This window comes from Culex quinquefasciatus, chromosome 1 (genome assembly GCF_015732765.1).
Source record: "Culex quinquefasciatus strain JHB chromosome 1, VPISU_Cqui_1.0_pri_paternal, whole genome shotgun sequence".
NCBI lineage: Eukaryota > Metazoa > Arthropoda > Insecta > Diptera > Culicidae > Culex > Culex quinquefasciatus.
This window is the reverse complement of record NC_051861.1, coordinates 84,902,355-84,925,135: the sequence shown is the minus strand read 5'-3', so window position 1 is coordinate 84,925,135 and position 22,781 is coordinate 84,902,355. Positions and strand designations below refer to the sequence as shown.

Genomic DNA, 22,781 nt, shown 5'->3' with positions numbered 1-22,781 from the left:
GGACATGACCGCGCATGTGTGTGTGAGTTCAACTTACACGCGATTGCTGCCTAAATGAAGTACTAAACATACAGGATTTTCTCAAACTTAATTTATTTATATTCCTGGTTTTGTTTTATTCAACACTCTCCCTCAACGCGCTATGTATCACTTAAGTAAACCATACGCTTGATCAGCTCATTGATCTTTTCCTTGCGGTTGCCAAAGTCTCCGTCTTCGCCGTAGTGGTTGTACTTGCGCCAGTCACAGGTCGGAGTGTTGAGGCTTGTACGCGGCACGCAGCATCTGCTCGATCACGCGAAGAAGTCCGTAGTCGGGATTCGGTTGTATCGGTGCTTGGCGAACTTAAGCAAGCCCCAGTTGATGTCGGGCGGTTATACGCAGCAAGTTCTTGGTAACTTTGTTCAACTTGATAATGATACCACAGATACGCATGACGAAGGCAACCTTCGGCTCGCCCGGAATGTAGATGTTTCCGGCCTTCTTAACCTTGTCCACCACCTCATGCTCCATGCGGGCATACTTTTTGGTGTACTTGGCCGCGCGCAGTAGGATCTACCTAACGCGGAGTAGCTTGACGGCCTGCAGCTAGCGGCGCTGATTTTCCGGGTGGGCCAACAACTTAGCCTTCGTTGCCTTCAGCTTGGATTCTGGCACCGCCGGCAGTTTTAGGGATTCCTTGGAACGTAGACGATTGCCTGCTTCCAAATTTCGTTCGAAATGTGCTGTATTTGGAGGCGTGAGTTTAGCAATTGTTCACAGTAGGAAAATACCGAGGAACTTACCACTAGCGGTACGATCAGCGTAACATCGAAGAATGATGTCACTATACTCCGCCAGCAACACTGCTGAGCGCAGTAAAACATCAGCAGGTAATTTCACACCAGAACAGCACCCGCGACCAACAGCTGGAGACGGCAACTTCCGGATAAGTATCTTGTTCGAGTTCTGCTTGTATTGGGCTACGGTTCCGTGCCGGGCATAATGCGGCGTTTTGCACACCTCGACACTTCTGGGAAAAATTAAACAAACAAAAAATAATTATCACTCTCACTTTAAAACCTGTTAAAACTCTCTCCAAATTACTCCACTCCTTCAACAAAAAAAACTGACTTATCTATTTTATGAAGACTTACCTCCATCAATGAAAAATCGCCTTTAAAAACAACAAAAAACTAAACCGTACAAAACGACCTATATGCACAAATTTTATGTTTTTTTATGCTGCCTTGTTGGTGTTATGCTCCCAAGTTTTTGGGTGGTAGTATCTGTCAAATTCGAGAGAGTGCAGATAGGTTGAATTGAACTTCTCTCTTTTGTTTTGACAGCATTGAAACATTTCATGCTCTCTTCCAGCTGATGACTACACGTTGTGCGTGGATTGTACAAACATGAAGATTGTAAAATATTTATGTTTTATAATTTTATTAAAAAACGACTTATACACGCTTACCAAATAAAACCAAAAAAATGGTAATTATCATGATTTTTCGAGTTCAACTCGAATAACACTTTTTTTGGTAAAGTGGGTCGAACTGGCAAAATCATGATTTTCATGATTTGCCGAGTTCGAGCATGGGGAAATATTTCACAGGTTTAGAGGTTGCCTATCTTCGGGCGCTTTTTTTATTTCTCTTTAGGGTTTGAAATGAAAACAATGAAAGTTTAAAATAAATTAACAACTCGGCGCTAGTTTTATTGATTAAAATACTCATTTATAAAAAAGTATGGATTTTGGAGCCTCCTTTTAATGCTGCTGCAGCAGCAAATGGTTTGCCTCGTCGTCGAATCTTCTCTGTCGGATTGCAAACGTTGCTCCGGCGTCCTTGACCTGCTTTACCATGCTCAGGAACTTTTCCTGCTCGTACTCGCGCAGCTTGCGGTAGTCCTCGGCCGAGGTCACATCCAGCTGGTGGACGGATTCCTCTTGCAAAACTTTGTCCACCTTCTCGCCAGGGTTGGCAGGCAATCCGTCCACCGGTGGACGGATTCCTCTTGCAAAACTTGTCCAGTATTCCGTCCACCGGTGGACCGAGCCTTTTTGCCAACATTGGCGGGCAATCCGTCCACCGGTGGACGGATTCCTCTTGCACAACTTTGTCTACCTCCTCGCCAAGGTTGGCAGGCAAACCGTCCACCGGTGGACGGATTCTTGTTGCAAAACTTTGTCCAGTATTCCGTCCACCGGTGGACCAAACCTTTTCGCCAACATTGGCGTTCAATCCGTCCACCGGTGGACGGATTCCTCTTGCAAAACCTTCTCGCCAAGGTTGGTAGGCAATACGTCCACCGGTGGACTGATTTTTTGCCAACTCTTGGAGACAATCCGTCCCCCGGAAAACGGATTCCTTTTTCAAGACTGTCAAAAAATAAAAATAAAAGGCAATCCGGGCAACGGAACGTTGTCAGGAAATCCGTCCACCGGTGGAATAATTCTTTTCCCAACTCAATCCGTCCCCCGGGGGACGGGATATTGTCCAGAAAAAAAACGTTCACCGTTGGACCTAATCCTTTGCCAACTTTGGTAAGCAATCTGTCAAACGGTGGACCACTTTTTGACCTACTCCGGTTTTCTTACCAATCCTCCGGAGCACAAACAAAACTCCCTATCGCACAAAAATGACAACAACGAATGACAAAACTTTGATCGAAACGTTTCAACAAAATTTCTAAAATTTTGCTAAGTCCAAAATCACACTTTTGGGAGTTCGCTTATGTTCCGGTGGCTCCCCACCGGTGAATTGGCAACCCTGCACAACTGTCAGATTTTGATTGGCTGACAAGATCAACAAGAAGGAAAACACGCTGTCATTCTTCTTTCACCACTCGATGCGATCAGAAGCAAATACACGTTTAGTTTAGTACGCGGTCGTCTTTAATTCTCCTCCGGTCTCGAGTCCCGTCGGCCCAGTCCAAGGTCCACTCAAACATTGGTCCTTCGTCGTCGGATGGTTATCGCGGAATCGGTTACCATGGAGAAACTGGAGCACCTTCGAACGGTGCATTTACTGCGTGTGAACGGGGTGTTGGCGGCAGCCGGGAAACTCGCCGAGCGGAAGGCTTCCCACAGCGAGGCAACAGAAAGGCTCGACCAACTCCACGGACTTGCTGGAGACTTCCGGTGGACACAGCAGCGGATAGAGGAGATTCTGGACGATCCGGAAGCAATCGCCACAGCGCGGTTCAAAGCGGAAGAATTCAAGGCGGCTTACCAAGGAGCCAAGGAACTGCTCGAAAAACACATTTCGAGCACCAAACCGGTTCGAGCAGTTCCACGGAACGGTAGCACCGGAAGCCTGCTGGAGGAAATCCGGAAGTTCAGCATCGAGGTGAAGGAATGGAACGCAACGTGCGTCGGCCAGTTCGGAGCCGTTCGTGAAGGCAACGATGATTCGAATGGCAGCAATTCGGTGTCGAATCGTGCACCCTCCTCGGGTCCTTCGACAACAACAAACAACAATGGTGCGAAGAAGATCAACGGCCAGTCTGGAGCAGTGGGATGCGGCGATGCAGATGGCAAACAGCTGCCAAGTTGCGCGCCCGTTTTGGGTCCAACGGCGGCACCGGTGATGGATTCTGCGCTGGAAGATTACAACATCGAACCAACGGGAGGAATCCAGATATCGAACTGGTTACCCCAATCGGAGAAGCTTCTTCCCCCAATCGAGGTGTCGACATTCCACCCTGGTTGGACGAGCTGGAATCGGAGCAAGGATGGTCCGGAGACGTTCTCAGAGGACGTAGAGAAGGCATCCGTCAGCGACAACAACGCGAAGATGGAGGCACGAGATTCAAGAGGAGCACAGCGGAAGGCCCACATTCTGCCAACTGAAGCTGTCAGTGTTCGGGGAAACGACGCGGCTCTTCTCCAAGCATCGCTGGGTTCCAAGGTCCGTGCCAGACTCGGTCTGCCGCATTCGAGCGAGAAGGTTGTGGCCACCGGGCAGCAACTGCAAGCAACAAGCGCTCACCATGTGAGCCAGAGGGAAAACGGGCGCCTGATCAAGCGGGAACAGGAGCACTGTGGTTCAGCGCGGCAACGGCCGGAACAGCAGGACCTCGCACGGTCTATTGATGTCTTTCGTGCCTCAGGTCAGTGGAAACAAGTCAAGATCAACGGTGGTGTTCCGTCAGCACATACAGTGTCATCCGCATCAAACGTGCCAAGGAATCAATCCATCAACTCAATGGAAGAACAAGCAAACTTGGACAAGATCACTTTTACGCAGAACAGAACAGGAAGTCACGTCGGACGGACGTCGAGGAAGCTGACTCTCAGCCGAGCGCTGCTGGAGAACACAGATCGGAAATCTACATTACAACAAGGAACAACTACTCGGATCACCTGGTCGAATCATTCTCGGTTCGACGATCAACGCATCATCGTACGACTGCTGCTCTACGATTCGGTGCCAGCCCCAGAAAGCGGAAACGTCACGACAGGAACAACGCAGCGCGGTCAAGCGAGATGCCACGGTCGAGAAACGCCGAGGAAAGGATTGAGGCTCAGGTGCCTCAAGGCGGGGGAGAATGTTCCGGTGGCTCCCCACCGGTGAATTGGCAACCCTGCACAACTGTCAGATTTTGATTGGCTGACAAGATCAACAAGAAGGAAAACACGCTGTCATTCTTCTTTCACCACTCGATGCGATCAGAAGCAAATACACGTTTAGTTTAGTACGCGGTCGTCTTTAATTCTCCTCCGGTCTCGAGTCCCGTCGGCCCAGTCCAAGGTCCACTCAAACAGCTTAACTGAACTTGTTTTTTGGTGATTTTTACCATTTTTCAAGTTCGCGATTTCGCACTTTTTTGAGTTCGATTAAGCGAACTCCCAAAAGTGCGATTTCTGAACTCACAAAAGTGCGATTTTCAGTAACCGTGTACATATTTTCAAATAAACTCAATAAACATGTACATGTACACGCTTACCAGGGGAACTCAAATTTGAGTGGATCCAATCAAAACGGCGCAAACCGTAGCCATACAAATTTGACATCGAGTACCCGAACTTAATTTTAACATGGTGAAGCCGATCTCAAATTTGACATGGGCTGGGTACCGGAAAAATCCTCCAGGAAAGCAAAAAAATGGTTCCGGGGGACGGATATCGGTTCGGAATGATAGTGAAAAGGAAATTGTCGTTTTGGGCTATTTTTTTGTTAATTTTATTTGAATTTTAATGGTGTTATAATTTAACTTAATTCCATAATTTTCAGCATTAGGAGCAACGGATCCTCCTCCAAACCTTCGTGCTACTGCTCGTACCGGAGGATTGCCACCCGGGACATCGTGTTTAGCGGAATTCAACGGAATTGACTACGGGTGGACGAGGACTAGCGAGTGACACTTGTCGACATCGTTGGAGAGTTCGGTGACAAGGTTGCGCGGGCTATCGGTTCGGACGATTAGAATAACGATTACGTTCCAGCGGCCGGATGACGATGCTCTTGTTGAGCGGATCACCGGGGACGATCGGCCAGCTATCAAAGACGGACAGGCAGAAGACTTGGCCTTGGGTGTGCGTTCGCAGGTCGGCGTGCGTTCGATGGCGGGGAACCGGAGACGGGTGCATCCTGGGCGACGTGGCCACGTTGCCGGGCAAGAACGGTGTTCACGGAGGAAACGCAATCGGCGGGGACTTGCACTTGGACGAAGAGATACGATTCCATGAGGCGGGGTGTGGCCATGGGGAAGGCGGAGTAGGCGACTCGACGGGCAGTTGGGATGATTTGGCGACCTCGGCGGTGAAACGTTTCATGGGCGATGGATTGGTCGATAATTTTGAACTTGACGTTCCGAATGGGTTCTTCGCAGAGCGGTCCATCGCGCGAGCCCAACTGGAAGCCTTGCACGATGGAGTCTTTGACGTGACACTGGTTGACCTTCTCCTGAATGCGCCGCTTCAGTTTGTCCTCGACGGCGCTGACGAGCGAGGCCTTGATGTGCTCCTCGGTGATGGTTCCGGTGCCCTGGGCCGACGGGTTCTACGGGGAGAAGTTATTAACGCCTGAGAAAGAAGTTTCTTCAAGTTTTACTCACATATCCGGTGTTGTAACCGCCGGCTGTGGGCATTCCCTGCGGCATGTACGGTGGATAGCTGGTTCCAGCTCCGGACGGTTGGCCGTAGCCAACGTATCCTCCTCCGGCGGCCGCCGGGTACGGTGGGAACTGTTGCTGCTGCTGCTGCGGATACGGACAGTACGGACTCTGGGTGCTCGTCGGCGGTTGAGGCATGAAAGATTCTGCAAAGAAGCCTTGTTCAAGATAACAATTCCCAAATTCCAAAGAGATCCCCGCACTTACGTGTGGGATACGGTGTCTGCTGCTGCTGCTGCAGCGGCATCACTTCCGTCTTGGCCGCATTCTTGGGCTTGGAGTAAACCGGCGGGTAATCCCCGAAGGTGACGATCATCACCTGTATGAGCCCGAGCAGGTCCGAATGCGCCGAGTTCCAGTCGTGCAAGTACGGCAGATAGATCTTCCGCTGTGGTCCACGTACATGGACACCTTGATGTGCATGTCGGACGTCGGCTGGACGTAACAAAGGGGCGCGTACCTGGGATGCGTGTCCAGCAGCTAGGTCGCCACCGGAATGTGGTACGTGTTGCCCTTGTACCGCACCGGAATGGTTCCCTTCAGGTTGAGCAGCTGCTTCACCGTGCCATGGTTGAATGCTGCGAGAAGATACTAATTAATAACTTCCCCCAAACGAACCCCCCGGAACCACTCACCGTACTCCTCAACCCGATAAGCCAACGCTTTGTACTGTTTGAGGCAGTCGACGGACAGCTTTTCGTCGACGAGGATGTGTGTGCTGGTGTTGTACGGGCCGAAGGCCAAAATCGCTGGTGATGCGAGCAAATCCCAGTCGTAGTTGACTCGGAAAAACACGCCTCGTCCTCGGCCAGGGTCTTCGCCAGCGGTTCTGCAATCATCGTTCTTTTTGTTGGCCGCCTCGGCGAACCACTTGAGCGAACTCGTCTCGACGACACGGCCACTTTGATGTCAATCTCGGAATACATCTTGCGCAGGTGCATCACGCAGTCCAGGTAGAGTTCACCGGTGCCGAGATCACGTGCTCGCCGGATTCATGCAATCGAGTAAAGGGTAGGATTTGTTGACCTTGCGCAGGCCGTCCATTATTTTCGGGTGTTCCGACGGGTTGACCGGTTCGATGGCGATCTTGATGATGGACTGGGTGTTTAACTTGAGCGGCCGGTAGATAAACACGTCCTCGTTCATGTTGACGACGTGTGATAGTAGAGTGATTCGAAGCGGCGATGATAATTTAATGCCCGGCCTGGACGCGGTTCAACTCGACCTTAAACGCGCCTCGTAGATCAACAATAGCCCGACCTACAGCGTATAGGAATCTTCCTCGTCCACGAACGAGTAGTTCTCACCAAGCACTCGAACCTACTGCCCGGCGTGCAACGTCCCGCTCATATTCCGCGCCAACATCTGGAAAAACGTACAATCTTCGAGCTGTGCACCATCAACTGCGCGTTCTGGTCACAGCTCAGCATGTCCTGGCAGATTCCGTGTAAATTTGGCCAATCTTGCGTGTTCAACGCACATGTCCACAAACCCATAAAAATCACCAATGAACCGAATATAAATCAACCTCAACAGCGGCCTTATAATGTACTTGATCTCCTCCTTTGTCACGAGAATTTTCAGCATTGGCCAGGGTATCCACATCCCCGACGACCTGCATCAACAGCTTGCTCAGCGGTTCCAAAATAAATTTCACAATGCTCCTCTGCGCGGCTTCTTCGTAAACTTCAGGTTCTAATTGTGCTGGCGTGCTGTTTCAGGATACTCTTGCCACGGTCGTATCTATCGTTGATGTCCGGGCGCGAAAGCTTAGAAGACTTGATTTTTCGCAGGCCAACATGCTTGACCGAGTCCTACTCACGGACCACGTGCGATGCGATCAGCGTAGCTTGCCTCCGATCACTGCTTGCACCTAGAATCAAGAAAAAAGAAAAAAACATTAAAATGACCTAACAAATCATTGTTTCACCTACCGGAAGTTATCTGGTCATCGTGTTCATTGTGGCCAGCAGCAAGAGTTTGGTAACACGGTACCAATTCTGTTCCGGCATGTAGGCGGAGTGGCCGAAAGACAGCCCACGTGGATCCTGCTCAGAATGTGCAGATGCCTTCCACCCGGTAAAGTCCGGCGTCGGAACAATCACCTCCACGTCAATGCGTCTCTGTTTGTGCAGTGCCTGGTCCTGATCGTCACACCGATTGCTGGTGCTGTGCACGCTGTCCTTTCACTGAAACCCAACCGTCCTGTAGAGCACTTGGTTAATAGTTTGGTTGGCGTACAAAAACGCTTCGCTCCGAGTCGATCTCGCACCCGCGTCGCCGCCGGCAAACCACGCTTATCTAGAATCCAAATACAGCGCATTCCTGGGGAGCGCGGTTCCGGGTTGGAACTCCACTAGATTGGTCCGAAAAACTCGACGAAAGGTTTGCCGGCAGGAACCGGTCGTAGCAGCACCATCTTCATGCGGCCGGATTCGAAGGCCGTGTGCGCGTTCGGATCGCACATGTGGATGTTGGCGGGGATGGCCGGAAAGATCCAGGAAATGATGCGCCCGAGATAGTCGCGGTTGTTTGAGAGCAGGGTGGTAGCTAGGCGAGCGAGCTTGTTCAAGTTTTGGATCGTATAGTTCCGACGGCCAGTGGTGACCGTTATCATAAGTGGATTCGCTTGGAACACCAAGAAGTAACCGTAAGAAATCAGCTTTGCCTTCAAGTAGCCGTTCAACTCTCCGATCGGGTTGCGACGAGCTTCCGTGTTGTGCAGAATTCTGATCAGCTCACGTCGGTCCAGGTTGCTGTAATCCAACTCGAACTCGAACCGCTTCTGCTCGGCCAAATTGTCATCGAACAGGAAAAGATCGTAGAAAAACTGACGTGGAGTGCTCAGGAGATTAAAGTTGGAGAAATTGCGCAGCTTCGGGGCTACCGGACATTCGAATTGATGCCACAGATTCCAGCTCTTCTGCCGACACTCCTCGCCGCAGTACATGAAGAAGACGCAGCCCGGGCAAGGAATCAAGCTGTTGCTGAACTTGACTCCCCAGTTTTCGTAGCACAGCTTGAAGTCAATCACCGTCAGCAGCGGTTCCGCACATAATCACGTCCCCGGATTAAAGTCCTATTCGGCGACCAGGATTCGCCGGTGATCAAACCTTATTCCCTTGGCCAGGAGGGCTTGATGTCCACATTAATAACCATCCGCGGACTTGGAACCTTCGAACGGCCAGCGGCAATCTGCTGTTCGCCCTGCTCGAAGTAAACCGCCGACCTTCAAATTCAAAAAACATACATCAAAACATAACCTCAATCAAACCACACACGCCTCCCGCCCTACCGATTCCCGTATCCCGTGGCCAGCTGGTCCGTCTCCTTCTCCGTGAAGCAGATGTTCCGGTTGTACCACACCAAAGCTTCCCCATACTTCCCGTCCAGATAGAGTCGGTTTCCGGTGTTGCGAAAGCGGGCCGCGTCGGCGTCACACTTGCCTTGATGCGGAACCAGCAGCAGATCCGAAGTCCTGGTACAGCATAAAGTCGGCCCGGATGGCCCCACGCTCGAGGAGCATCTCCTGCAGCAGGTCGATGGCACTTGTCGCCAGGGGCGGCGGAAGCAAATTCGGATTCATGGTTCGGGCAAGATTACTCCCTTTTAATCACAATCCGGCTCGATTACGAACTGATTGGCAGCCGCGAAACTTCCGTCCCAACCTTTAAGGTTTCTTAATATTCTTCCGGAGCGGGGTTTCGAGCAACTGTTACGCATCGCGACTGTCCCATCCGCGGAATTACGGCAGATTCGTGGTCGAGTCAAGCAGTAGCAAAGTTTGTCCATCGTTCAACACCTTTTCCGGCTGCGCCATGTTGCGAAGACCATAATCGAGAATTTGCTGGGCGGCAGATTGCACCTGACCGGAATAGTCATCCGGGACGTGAACTAGCGGTCCATGATCGTTCCAAGGGCGGCCAGCCATACCGTGAACAGGACCTCGATCGGTTCCAAGCTTGACCGCGGCCGGGATTATCGAGAGAGCAAGTAGTCGCCCAGATTGTTGCCGAACTTTTGTGACGAGGGAGCAGCTACAGCGTTACGAAGCTGGTGTGGAGTTGTCGTGCAGGAGAACGCGCTGAATCTGCGGCCTGAACCTTCCTGTTAGCCGCCACCGGCGATGCCGTCAGCGGTCGCTTTCAACTGCTTCCGGCGGTCCTTCCACCGGCGGACATTTCGATGGGTGGTGGTTCCGGCGGGACGGTCGTCTTCCAGGAGGGTCATCGATGAGTATCAAGAGCTGAATATCGAAAGATTAAAATACAAAAAGATGGTAAAGCACAACTGCGAAAAATTCCGGAAGTATTTGTTGATTTTACTCTTGGATGGCAACGCCCTGTAGAAACAACTTTTGCTGCTTCTTGGCTTCCGGTTTCTCTAGAGTGTTAATCAACTCGGTGCGCCATGAATGATGCTGTAAAACATACAAATAAGTGATATTTTTAATAAAAAAATTAATTTGGCAAACTTACCAGAACACCCGCTTTGAAAACGCCAAGTCCCTAGAACTGTCACTTTTTAAATTTCAGCAAAGTCACCAAGCAAAATGAAGTTCGGTTCAGTGATCTCAAATTTGCGAAATAAAATCAAAACAAACCCATCTTAAAATTGACATCGCTGAACCGAACTTCATTTTGCTTGAACGAACTTAAAAATTGAGTTCCCCCAGTAAGCGTGTATATGTGCGTCAGCATTAAAAAATTATATTAATGTTTCATAGGTTGATTTGCTACGGTTCTATGTGCACGTTTCACTCGATTGCACATAGGACTCCCGTGTGGTAAAACGACCTATATTTATTTGGTGTAGAATTTATTAAGAATGCTTTTAGGTTGTTTTGTATTTTATCAATAACTTTAAAAATAAAAGGCTTTGAAGAAATTGGATTAGCGGTGAGTGTAGTTTCCAGCTTGCAGAATGTAATGCAATAAATAACTCAGTTTGTTTACTTTTGTCGCATAGGACCTTTTGAAAATTTACTCTAATAAAATAAATAATAAACAACGAAATGCTTTTTTGACAAAGGACTTTGTCTTAAAGCTCTATCTGCGGTGTCAATGCAAAATTTTTCGAAAATGTAGCGTTACCGTCGCATGCCCTCGGCGTGACATTCTGTTTCTGTTGCGTGGATGCCGTGCCAACTATTTAAGCTAAAAGTTAGCCTCTGGAGGATTTAGTGTCCATCAGACTTTCATCAAAGAAGGACCTTACGTTGGGAATTTTAATGCTCACACACACACGCACACGTTGAAAGAAACAGGTGGTGCATAACCTTGAAGGAGTTCCAAGAAGATATTGACGGTTGCCAGAACGGTCACCGGAATACCGAAATGATTTTGAACAAATTGGTAGGATATCGGCCACACCCGGAGTGGCCAGTGCCCTGAGGGAAGGTTCTACCGGGGACATTTATCGAACCATACGACTTGGGGCAATATGGGTATCAAAATTCATGATTTTTGATACTGGTAATGAAAATGGCCATTTTGACAGGATTGGCCACACCCGGAGTGGCCATGGCCCTGAGGGAAGGTTCTACCGGGGGGACATTTATCGAACCATACGACTTGGGGCAATATGGGTATCAAAATTCATGGTTTTTGATACTGGTGATGAAAATGGCCACTTTGACAGGATTGGCCACACCCGGAGTGGCCATGGCCCTGAGGGAAGGTTCGAACCATACGACTTGGGACAATATGGGTATTAAAATTCATGGTTTTTGATACTGGTGATGAAAATGGCCATTTTGACAAGATTGGCCACACCCGGAGTGGCCATGGCCCTGAGGGAAGGATCTACCGGGGAGACATTTATCGAACCATACGACTTGGGGCAATATGGGTATCAAAATTCATGGTTTTTGATACTGGTAATGAAAATGGCCATTTTGACAGGATTGGCCACACCCGGAGTGGCCATGGCCCTGAGGGAAGGATCTACCGGGGGGACATTTATCGAACCATACGACTTGGGGCAATATGGGTATTAAAATTCATGGTTTTTGATACTGGTAATGAAAATGGCCATTTTGACAGGATTGGCCACACCCGGAGTGGCCATGGCCCTGAGGGAAGGATCTACCGGGGGGACATTTATCGAACCATACGACTTGGGGCAATATGGGTATCAAAATTCATGGTTTTTGATACTGGTGATGAAAATGGCCATTTTGACAGGATTGGCCACACCCGGAGTGGCCATGGCCCTGAGGGAAGGTTCTACCGAGGGGACATTTATCGAACCATACGACTTGGAGCAATATGGGTATCAAAATTCATGGTAGAATGGCCATTTTGACAGGATTGGCCACACTCGGAATGGCCATGGCCCTGAGAGAAGGTTCTACAGGGGTTATCGAACCATACGACTTGGGGCAATATGCGTATCAAAATTCATAGTTTTTGGTACCGTCCCAAGTCGTATGGTTCGATAAATGTCCCCGGTAGAACCTTCTCCAGGGCCATGGCCACTTCGGTTGAGGCCAATCCTGCCAAAATGTCCATTTTCATTACCAGTATCAAAAACCATGAATTTTGATACCCATATTGCCCCAATTTATATGGTTCGATAAATATCCCCCCGGTAAAACCTTCCCTCAGGGCAATTGAATAAATTGATTACTCCTTTATTGCCAAATGGTGTCTTCGGAAGAGTTGTTGTACTTGATAAGGGCTATCTTTTAAAGTTATTGACATACAGGGTGACGACCTTCCAAGGTGTCAACCAAAAACTGACTCTGTTGGATGACGTTGTAGGGCTTTGGTGTATTGCGCAAAGTTGTAGAGGAGAAAATTTCATGGAAGTTTGTCAAAGGCGCCAAATTTGTAGCTCTTAATCTACTACGTCATTTTTGCAAAAATGGTAAAAAAAGCACTTTTTGTGATAACTTAAAATGTTAGCATTTTGCGGCCTACTATGTTCTGAAGAGTTGTTTTTGACATAAAATTACACATCTTTGCCCAAGACAGCAAAATGTTGTGAGCCTTTATTGAGGAGTTATAACCATTTGTAAGTGATTTTGAGCATATTTTCAAGTTGCAATGTTTTAGAAATGGCGAATTTTGGCGCAAAACCGAACAATGCACATGAAAGTACACACTTTCAACTACATTTTCTGAAAATATCTTCGTGTCTATCGGTGTCGATTTAGAGATACAGTGGACTCTCTCGTTGTCGATCTTCTCGATATCAATATTACTCCAGCTGTCAATAAATTGTTCAGTCCCTTCAAATAGATTGCTTTGATTTTTTGTTCTATAATTTCATAACTCCTGCTCTCGACGGTCCCTTCAATATCGACAACGAGAGAGTCCACTGTATCTTAATTTGAATTTGACGGTTTTTAATCAATTTATTTATAATTTTTAAGCGGAATCTTATTGAAACGTGGTAATAATCAGTAAATTGAAAGGGTAAATTGATCGATTTTAATATTGCTTATTGCGAGATAAAATCACGTTTCTCCTTCGCTGTGAGTGACAGGAGATTATTGCCGCCTTATAAAAATCAGCAAGTTGAACTGAAATTCTGGTTGATTTGGCTGTCAACTTGGTTTGTTTTGAATATTTTCCAAAAGTCAGCTCAAAACTCAAGGCAACCTATGACAACAGCCAAAATTTGTTCTGCGGTTGTCTTGCGGCTGTCATGCGACCATTATCTTGCGGTCGTATCACCGCGCGTGAACTCTAATTATTGACGCCCGCAGTAAAACATTGTTCATGCTTAAAATTCTGATACACATTTTCAAATTATGAATAAATACATGTTTTTCCCAAAAATAATGTAAGTGAAAATTTTAAATAATTGTTCGTATTTAAAATTAAGTATTTCCTTTCGTATGTGGTCACTCTGGAAAGGTTGTCGTATTTTTTCATAGACAATGTAATTTCCATGAAAATCGATCAATTTACCCTTCAATTTACCGATTTTCACTTTGTATTCATTATGATTTCGAATAACATTTATAAATAAATTGATTAAAAATCGGCAAATTCAAATTGAGATATCTAAAAATATATACACGAAGATATTTTCAGGAAATTGTAGTTGAAAGTGTGTACTTTCAGGTGCATTGTTCGGATTTGCGCCAAAATGCGCCATTTTGAAAACATTGCAACTTGAAAATAGGCTCAAAATCACTTAAAAATGGTTATAACTCCTCAATAAAAGCTCAAAACATTTTGCTGTTTTCGGCAAAGATATGTAATTTTATGTCATAAACAACTCTTTAGAACATAGTAGGCCGCTAAAACGCTAACATTTTAAGTTATCACAAAAAAGTGATTTTTGGACCATTTTTGCAAAACTGGCGTATATCTCGAGTAGATTAAGAGCTACAAATTTGACGCCTTTGACCAACCTTCATGAATTTTTCTCCTCTACAACTTTGCCCAAGACACTAAAGCCCTACAACGTCATCCAACAAAGTTAATTATGGTTGACACCCTGGAAGGTCGTCATCCTGTATGTCAATAACTTCAAAAGATAGCCCTTATCAAGTACAACAACTCTTCCGAAGACACCATTTGACTAGGACGTCAAATAAAAGAGTTATCAATTTATTCCACTTAATTTTGCCATTCCGAACACTGTGCAATGGCCACTCCGGGTGTGGCCAATCTTGTCAAAATGGCCATTTTCATCACCAGTATCAAAAACCATGAATTTTGATACCCATATTGCCCCAAGTCGTATGGTTCGATAAATGTCCCCCCGGTAGAACCTTCCCTCAGGGCCATGGCCACTCCGGGTGTGGCCAATATCCTACCAGTTTGGTCCCAACCCCATTGCCTTGAATCATTCTGCTCTGAGTGACCGTTCTAACAATGTTCTTTAGAACAGAATTCCTCCCAAGTTGGTGCACAACCTGTGTCTTTCAATGTGTGTGTGTGTGTGTGAGCAATAAAATTACCACTGTCGATCCGTCTCTGACGGATTTTCAGTCAAAACTAAATTGTTCAGAGGCTATCTGTTAGCTTAAATAGTCCGCATGAAATGTGGCAACAATGGTGCAACATTCTCGCGTGACAGTTCCAAGAAAGCAGGAGACGAGGCAAAATTTGCACCATGTTGCCACATTTCATGCGGACTATTTAAGCTAACAGATAGACGTATCCAGTTTGAAATGGCCGCTAGGTGGCCAATGGTGTTAGAAATGACAGCTTCCATGTATTTGAATATGGGAGCTCAGGAAAACTCAATTTTTAAGCAATAAAATGATTATTTGTGATAAAAGTATTGATTGATTAGGTGCACAAAATGTGTCTAGAATATTATTAAAATAAAAACTGTTCAAAAAATTTGCAATTGAGATAAGTACACCATTCGATTCAGCAGGAATTTTGGGCACCAAAAATATATAGTTTTCGTATGTTAAGTGTTTTATTTTAGAAGAAAATTAACAAAAAGTATGAAAATCGAGACATTTAGTATGGGAGCTGTCAAATCTCTCACCATCAAAAAGCAGCGTTGAGCTTTCGCTGGATTTGTCTATAGCCTCTGAACAATTTAGTTTTGACTGAAAATCCGTCAGAGACGGATCGACGGTGGTAATTTTATTGCTCACACACACACATACACACATTGAAAGACACAGGTTATGCACCAACTTGGGAGGAATTCTGTTCTAAAGAACATTGTTAGAACGGTCACTCGGAAACCAGAATGATTCAAGGCAATGGGGTTGGGACCAAACTGGTAGGATATTAGCCACACCCGGAGTGGCCATGGCCCTGAGGGATGGTTCTACCGAGGGGACATTTATCGAACCATACGACTTGGGGCAATATGGGTATTAAAATTCATGGTTTTTGATACTGGTGATTAAAATGGCCATTTCGACAGGATTGGCCACACCCGGAGTGGCAATGGCCCTGAGGGAAGGTTCTACCGGGGGGACATTTATCGAACCATACGACTTGGGGCAATATGGGTATCAAAATTCATGGTTTTTGATACTGGTAATGAAAATGGCCATTTTGACAGGATTGGCCACACCCGGAGTGGCCATGGCCCTGAGGGAAGGTTCTACCGGGGGACATTTATCGAACCATACGACTTGGGGCAATATGGGTATCAAAATTCATGGTTTTTGATACTGGTGATGAAAATGGCCATTTTGACAGGATTGGCCACACCCGGAGTGGCCATGGCCCTGAGGGAAGGTTCTACCGGGGGGACATTTATTGAACCATACGACTTTGGGCAATATGGGTATCAAAATTCATGGTTTTTGATACTGGTGATGAAAATGGCCATTTTGACAGGATTGGCCACACCCGGAGTGGCCATGGCCCTGAGGAAGGTTCTACCGGGGACATTTATCGAACCATACGACTTGGGCAATATGGGTATCAAAATTCATGGTTTTTGATACTGGTAATGAAAATGGCCATTTTGACAGGATTGGCCACACCCGGAGTGGCCATGGCCCTGAGGGAAGGTTCTACCGGGGACATTTATCGAACCATACGACTTGGGCAATATGGGTATCAAAATTCATGGTTTTTGATACTGGTAATGAAAATGGCCATTTTGACAGGATTGGCCACACCGGAGTGGCCATGGCCCTGAGGGAAGGTTCTACCGGGGACATTTATCGAACCATACGACTTGGGCAATATGGGTATCAAAATTCATGGTTTTTGATACTGGTGATGAAAATGGCCATTTTGACAGGATTGGCCACACCCGGAGTGGCCATGGCCCTGAGGGAAGGTTCTACTGGGGACATTTATCGAACCATACGACTTGGGCAATATGGGTATCAAAATTCATGGTTTTTGATACTGGTAATGAAAATGGCCATTTTGACAGGATTGGCCACACCCGGAGTGGCCATGGCCCTGAGGGAAGGTTCTACCGGGGGGACATTTATCGAACCATACGACTTTGGGCAATATGGGTATCAAAATTCATGGTTTTTGATACTGGTGATGAAAATGGCCATTTTGATAGGATTGGCCACACCCGGAGTGGCCATGGCCCTGAGGGAAGGTTCTACCGGGGGACATTTATCGAACCATACGACTTGGGTCAATATGGGTATCAAAATTCATGGTTTTTGATACTGGTGATGAAAATGGCCATTTTGACAGGATTGGCCACACCCGGAGTGGCCATGGCCCTGAGGGAAGGTTCTACCGGGGGGACATTTATTGAACCATACGACTTTGGGCAATATTGGTATCAAAATTCATGGTTTTTGATACTGGTGATGAAAATGGCCATTTTGACAGGATTGGCCACACCCGGAGTGGCCATGGCCCTGAGGGAAGGTTCTACCGGGGGACATTTATCGAACCATACGACTTGGGACAATATGGGTATCAAAATTCATAGTTTTTGATACTGGTAATGAAAATGGCCATTTTGATAGGATTGGCCACACTCGGAGTGGCCATGGCCCTGAGGGAAGGTTCTACCGGGGGACATTTATCGAACCGTACGATTTGGGTCAATATGGGTGTTAAAATTCATGGTTTTTGATACTGGTGATGAAAATGGCCATTTTGAAAATGGCCACACCCGGAGTGGCCATGGCCCTGAGGGAAGGTTCTACCGGGGGACATTTATCGAACCATACGACTTGGGGCAATATGGGTATCAAAATTCATGGTTTTTGATACTGGTGATGAAAATGGCCATTTTGACAGGATTGGCCACACCCGGAGTGGCCATGGCCCTGAGGGAAGGTTCTACCGGGGGGACATTTATTGAACCATACGACTTTGGGCAATATGGGTATCAAAATTCATGGTTTTTGATACTGGTGATGAAAATGGCCATTTTGACAGGATTGGCCACACCCGGAGTGGCCATGGCCCTGAGGGAAGGTTCTACCGGTTCCATTGATTGAATAAATTTAATTAGAATTAATTATTCAGGATAAAAAAATAGGCAAAGAATTAAAAAATATAAATAAAAATAGCATGATTTTTTGAGTTTTGTACAAAGTTCTTTGTCATATTGGTCATGTAGAACATAACCACCTGCACCTTTTTTTATTGATAAAATATACTAAAAACTCGGAAATTTATTACAAAAGGTATAGATTGTGGAGTTAATGTTAGTCGCCTACTTTGAATACTGCTCCGGACAGGATTGCTTGTCCCCGCTGAGAATGTTGGGTTCGGTGACAAAGGCCGGAAGCACGATGACGACAACAGGCGAGTTCCGGTCTGATGGTCATCGCTTTACCAAATCCGCCACGGTCAGCATCCACGGCAATCTCCGCCATTGTCCTGTGGCACATGTTCACAATCTTACGAGCCGTCATCGCCAAATGGATCAGCGGTTCTTTGTTGTCTAACGAAATCGGAAACGGACTTGCGATCGAGTCCATATGTTTGATCGCGCACTGCGCCGCCAGCTCAACCCATCGGCAATACGAATTGGATGAATTCCCCGGTCTCCGATCTCGCCGTCCTGTGACTGCGAGAGCTGCACCATCAGCTTGCCGATCTCGTGATCTACATCTATCAGCTTCAAAATGGCCATCGTTGGTGACTGTTGATGACATCGCCGTCCCCGGACATCATCTTGTCCAACTGCGCACGAGATCTACCGCAGATTGAGATGGAATTTGACGAGCGTACCGGATCAGGGTTGATCGCGCACGAGGTATATCACAGGATGTTGGCGGAATCTATCGCAGATCGTGGATCGCCTAGAAGAACCACAAAACAAGTTGTAGATTAGTTCATACAGAACAGAATAGGTCGTACCGGGTTGAAGGCGACCAAGTCCGAATTCGCAGATGGTGAATGATTTCAACGAGCGTACCGGGTTAAGGCCGTCAGGTCGTGGATCGCCTAAAAGAAGAATAAAGCAGATCTTTAAGATCAGTTAATACAGCCTAGACCAGGTCGTACCGGATTGAGAGCGACCAAGTTCGTGTTCGACGAGGGTACAGGCTCAAGACCGACCAAAACTGTTCTCAACTTTGGCCAGATTCCACCTCCAAACATGTTGGCATGAGAAACTGATCCTCCGGAGGACGGATTTCCATGGCGTGTCTCGGCCTTCCCGGAGATGCCGGAACCGTGTTCTCAATTAAATGCGCCTTCGGCCGGTGTCGCTGACAACGACCGAACCCGCCGTTTGGGCTACATACGTCTGTAGCACGTTACTAGTTGCCAAGCTGAGTTATCTGAAAAAAAGGTTGAGTTAGATGAAGTTTGATGATTAGCCGAATCTTTGGAACATACCTTTGACACCTTCGAGTCGAACTACCAGAAGAACGACTGGTCCGTGTCCATCACGTTCAAAGTTGAAATGGTCTCGTCCTGATCTTCTCATCCGTTCCCACGTCATCGTGTGGTCAACATCGCAAAAGTTGCTGGAGATCAATTTGTTGTCCGCAGGATCTTATCTCGCAGCATCGGAAACTCCTCGAACCGGTCCGCCACGCCAGTGTCCCGGAAAAAGTTCCGCAAACTCCTCGTGTTTCGCGCCCTGCTGGTCGTACTTGACTGGCGCGGTCTCCGTTGAAGAAAGCGCGAATCTCTGAAAGGCCCTTCTCAGATCTTCCGGACGCACCACCAGAAATTAACGCCGCGGCGGGATTGAAGGGCGTCGGTTGACGGCGCAACGGCGGCGGGGTCAACTGCAGGGACGCTGGCCGCAGTGGGTCGACTGTTTGGCAATGTAGTAGGTTAGCGAGTAGTTTTGCACCGGCGAACTCTGCGATACCAGCATCTCGGCGTAGGCTGGCATTCACCGAGCGGGAGTAATTACAGACCGGAAACCTGACGGCGGCGCGGTGTCCATTTTGGTGTAGGTAGACCGGTTCCATCTGCAAAAATTACGAAAAAAAGGTGCAGGTGGTTATGTTCTACATGACCAATATGACAAAGAACTTTGTACAAAACTCAAAAAATCATGCTATTTTTATTTATATTTTTTAATTCTTTGCCTATTTTTTTATCCTGAATAATTAATTCTAATTAAATTTATTCAATCAATGGAACCGGTAGAACCTTCCCTCAGGGCCATGGCCACTCCGGGTGTGGCCAATCCTGTCAAAATGGCCATTTTCATCACCAGTATCAAAAACCATGAATTTTGATACCCATATTGCCCAAAGTCGTATGGTTCAATAAATGTCCCCCCGGTAGAACCTTCCCTCAGGGCCATGGCCACTCCGGTGTGGCCAATCCTGTCAAAATGGCCATTTTCATCACCAGTATCAAAAACCATGAATTTTGATACCCATATTGCCCCAAGTCGTATGGTTCGATAAATGTCCCCCGGTAGAACCTTCCCTCAGGGCCATGGCCACTCCGGGTGTGGCCATTTTCAAAATGGCCATTTTCATCACCAGTATCAAAAACCATGAATTTTAACACCCATATTGACCCAAATCGTACGGTTCGATAAATGTCCCCCGGTAGAACCTTCCCTCAGGGCCATGGCCACTCCGAGTGTGGCCAATCCTATCAAAATGGCCATTTTCATTACCAGTATCAAAAACTATGAATTTTGATACCCATATTGTCCCAAGTCGTATGGTTCGATAAATGTCCCCCGGTAGAACCTTCCTCAGGGCCATGGCCACCGGGTGTGGCCAATCCTGTCAAAATGGCCATTTTCATCACCAGTATCAAAAACCATGAATTTTGATACCAATATTGCCCAAAGTCGTATGGTTCAATAAATGTCCCCCGGTAGAACCTTCCTCAGGGCCATGGCCACTCCGGGTGTGGCCAATCCTGTCAAAATGGCCATTTTCATCACCAGTATCAAAACCATGAATTTTGATACCCATATTGACCCAAGTCGTATGGTTCGATAAATGTCCCCGGTAGAACCTTCCTCAGGGCCATGGCCACTCCGGGTGTGGCCAATCCTGTCAAAATGGCCATTTTCATCACCAGTATCAAAACCATGAATTTTGATACCCATATTGCCCCAAGTCGTATGGTTCGATAAATGTCCCCCCGGTAGAACCTTCCCTCAGGGCCATGGCCACTCCGGGTGTGGCCAATCCTGTCAAAATGGCCATTTTCATTACCAGTATCAAAAACCATGAATTTTGATACCCATATTGCCCCAAGTCGTATGGTTCGATAAATGTCCCCCCGGTAGAACCTTCCTCAGGGCCATGGCCACTCCGGGTGTGGCCAATCCTGTCAAAATGGCCATTTTCATCACCAGTATCAAAACCATGAATTTTGATACCCATATTGCCCCAAGTCGTATGGTTCGATAAATGTCCCCGGTAGAACCTTCCTCAGGGCCATGGCCACTCCGGGTGTGGCCAATCCTGTCAAAATGGCCATTTTCATTACCAGTATCAAAACCATGAATTTTGATACCCATATTGCCCCAAGTCGTATGGTTCGATAAATGTCCCCGGTAGAACCTTCCCTCAGGGCCATGGCCACTCCGGGTGTGGCCAATCCTGTCAAAATGGCCATTTTCATTACCAGTATCAAAAACCATGAATTTTGATACCCATATTGCCCCAAGTCGTATGGTTCGATAAATGTCCCCGGTAGAACCTTCCTCAGGGCCATGGCCACTCCGGGTGTGGCCAATCCTGTCAAAATGGCCATTTTCATCACCAGTATCAAAAACCATGAATTTTGATACCCATATTGCCCAAAGTCGTATGGTTCAATAAATGTCCCCCGGTAGAACCTTCCTCAGGCCATGGCCACTCCGGGTGTGGCCAATCCTGTCAAAATGGCCATTTTCATCACCAGTATCAAAACCATGAATTTTGATACCCATATTGCCCCAAGTCGTATGGTTCGATAAATGTCCCCGGTAGAACCTTCCCTCAGGGCCATGGCCACCCGGGTGTGGCCAATCCTGTCAAAATGGCCATTTTCATTACCAGTATCAAAACCATGAATTTTGATACCCATATTGCCCCAAGTCGTATGGTTCGATAAATGTCCCCCGGTAGAACCTTCCCTCAGGCCATGGCCACTCCGGGTGTGGCCAATCCTGTCAAAATGGCCATCACCAGTATCAAAACCATGAATTTTAATACCCATATTGCCCCAAGTCGTATGGTTCGATAAATGTTCCTCGAATCAGCCATGGCCACTCCGGGTGTGGCCAATATCCTACCAGTTGGTCCCAACCCATTGCCTTGAATCATTCTGGTTTCTCGAGTGACCGTTCTAACAATGTTCTTTAGAACAGTCCTCCCAAGTTGGTGCAACCTGTGTGTATGTGTGTGTGAGCATAAAATTACCACCGTCGATCCGTCTCTGACGGATTTTCAGTCAAAACTAATTGTTCAGAGGCTATCTGTTAGCTTAAATAGTCCGCATGAAATGTGGCAACATGGTGCAAATTTTGCCTCGTCTCCTGCTTTCTTGGAACTGTCACGCGAGAATGTTGCACCATTGTTGCCACATTTCATGCGGACTATTTAAGCTAACAGATAGCCTCTGAACAATTTAGTTTTGACTGAAAATCCGTCAGAGACGGATCGACGGTGGTAATTTTATTGCTCACACACACACATACACACATTGAAAGACACAGGTTGTGCACCAACTTGGGAGGAATTCTGTTCTAAAGAACATTGTTAGAACGGTCACTCGGAAACCAGAATGATTCAAGGCAATGGGGTTGGGACCAAACTGGTAGGATATTGGCCACACCCGGAGGCCATGGCCCTGAGGGAAGGTTCTACCGGGGGACATTTATCGAACCAT

General features: G+C 47.1%; 3 protein-coding genes, 1 long non-coding RNA gene and 1 pseudogene across 4 annotated transcripts; all 5 read right to left on the bottom strand.

Annotated features, from left to right (window-relative positions):
- Positions 1-76: 76 nt before the first annotated feature.
- LOC6034324 lies at positions 77-1,274 on the bottom strand. Its single transcript, XM_038265708.1, has 4 exons — positions 1,137-1,274; positions 786-1,012; positions 350-725; positions 77-285 (listed from the first exon to the last, which is right to left on the bottom strand). Exons 3-4 carry the CDS (start codon positions 511-513, stop codon positions 141-143), a joined length of 309 nt encoding a protein of 102 aa, XP_038121636.1. The 5' UTR covers positions 514-725; positions 786-1,012; positions 1,137-1,274; the 3' UTR covers positions 77-140.
- Positions 1,275-4,935: 3,661 nt separating this feature from the next.
- LOC6034322 lies at positions 4,936-7,324 on the bottom strand (annotated as a pseudogene).
- A 118-nt stretch (positions 7,325-7,442) lies between these two features.
- Positions 7,443-9,087, bottom strand: LOC119765326. Its single transcript, XM_038248966.1, has 2 exons — positions 8,031-9,087; positions 7,443-7,969 (listed from the first exon to the last, which is right to left on the bottom strand). Exon 1 carries the CDS (start codon positions 9,044-9,046, stop codon positions 8,453-8,455), a length of 594 nt encoding a protein of 197 aa, XP_038104894.1. The 5' UTR covers positions 9,047-9,087; the 3' UTR covers positions 7,443-7,969; positions 8,031-8,452.
- On the bottom strand, positions 9,080-9,682 carry LOC6054688. The gene is made up of 3 exons (XM_038265701.1): positions 9,610-9,682; positions 9,392-9,542; positions 9,080-9,325 (listed from the first exon to the last, which is right to left on the bottom strand). The coding sequence occupies exons 1-3, from the start codon at positions 9,680-9,682 to the stop codon at positions 9,211-9,213; spliced, it is 339 nt and encodes a 112-aa protein (XP_038121629.1). The 3' UTR covers positions 9,080-9,210.
- A 9,166-nt stretch (positions 9,683-18,848) lies between these two features.
- On the bottom strand, positions 18,849-19,629 carry LOC6034321. The gene is made up of 3 exons (XR_005276806.1): positions 19,314-19,629; positions 18,978-19,255; positions 18,849-18,917 (listed from the first exon to the last, which is right to left on the bottom strand). It is a non-coding gene; the product is annotated as an uncharacterized LOC6034321 (long non-coding RNA).
- Between the last annotated feature and the right edge of the window lie 3,152 nt (positions 19,630-22,781).

Bases quoted from the DNA above. Each gene is read 5' to 3' on its own strand.
- LOC119765326 (XM_038248966.1), bottom strand. From the start codon at position 9,046: ATGTACTGCGGCGAGGAGTGTCGGCAGAAGAGCTGGAATCTGTGGCAT.
- LOC6054688 (XM_038265701.1), bottom strand. From the start codon at position 9,682: ATGAATCCGAATTTGCTTCCGCCGCCCCTGGCGACAAGTGCCATCGAC. The intron at 9,543-9,609 runs GTGGGGCCATCC...TTCCGCATCAAG, and splicing joins GCAGGAGATGCTCCTCGAGC to GCAAGTGTGACGCCGACGCG. The intron at 9,326-9,391 runs GTAGGGCGGGAG...TTGAATTTGAAG, and splicing joins GCCACGGGATACGGGAATCG to GTCGGCGGTTTACTTCGAGC.
- LOC6034324 (XM_038265708.1), bottom strand. From the start codon at position 513: ATGGAGCATGAGGTGGTGGACAAGGTTAAGAAGGCCGGAAACATCTAC. The intron at 286-349 runs TTAAGTTCGCCA...GTGATCGAGCAG, and splicing joins CGACATCAACTGGGGCTTGC to ATGCTGCGTGCCGCGTACAA.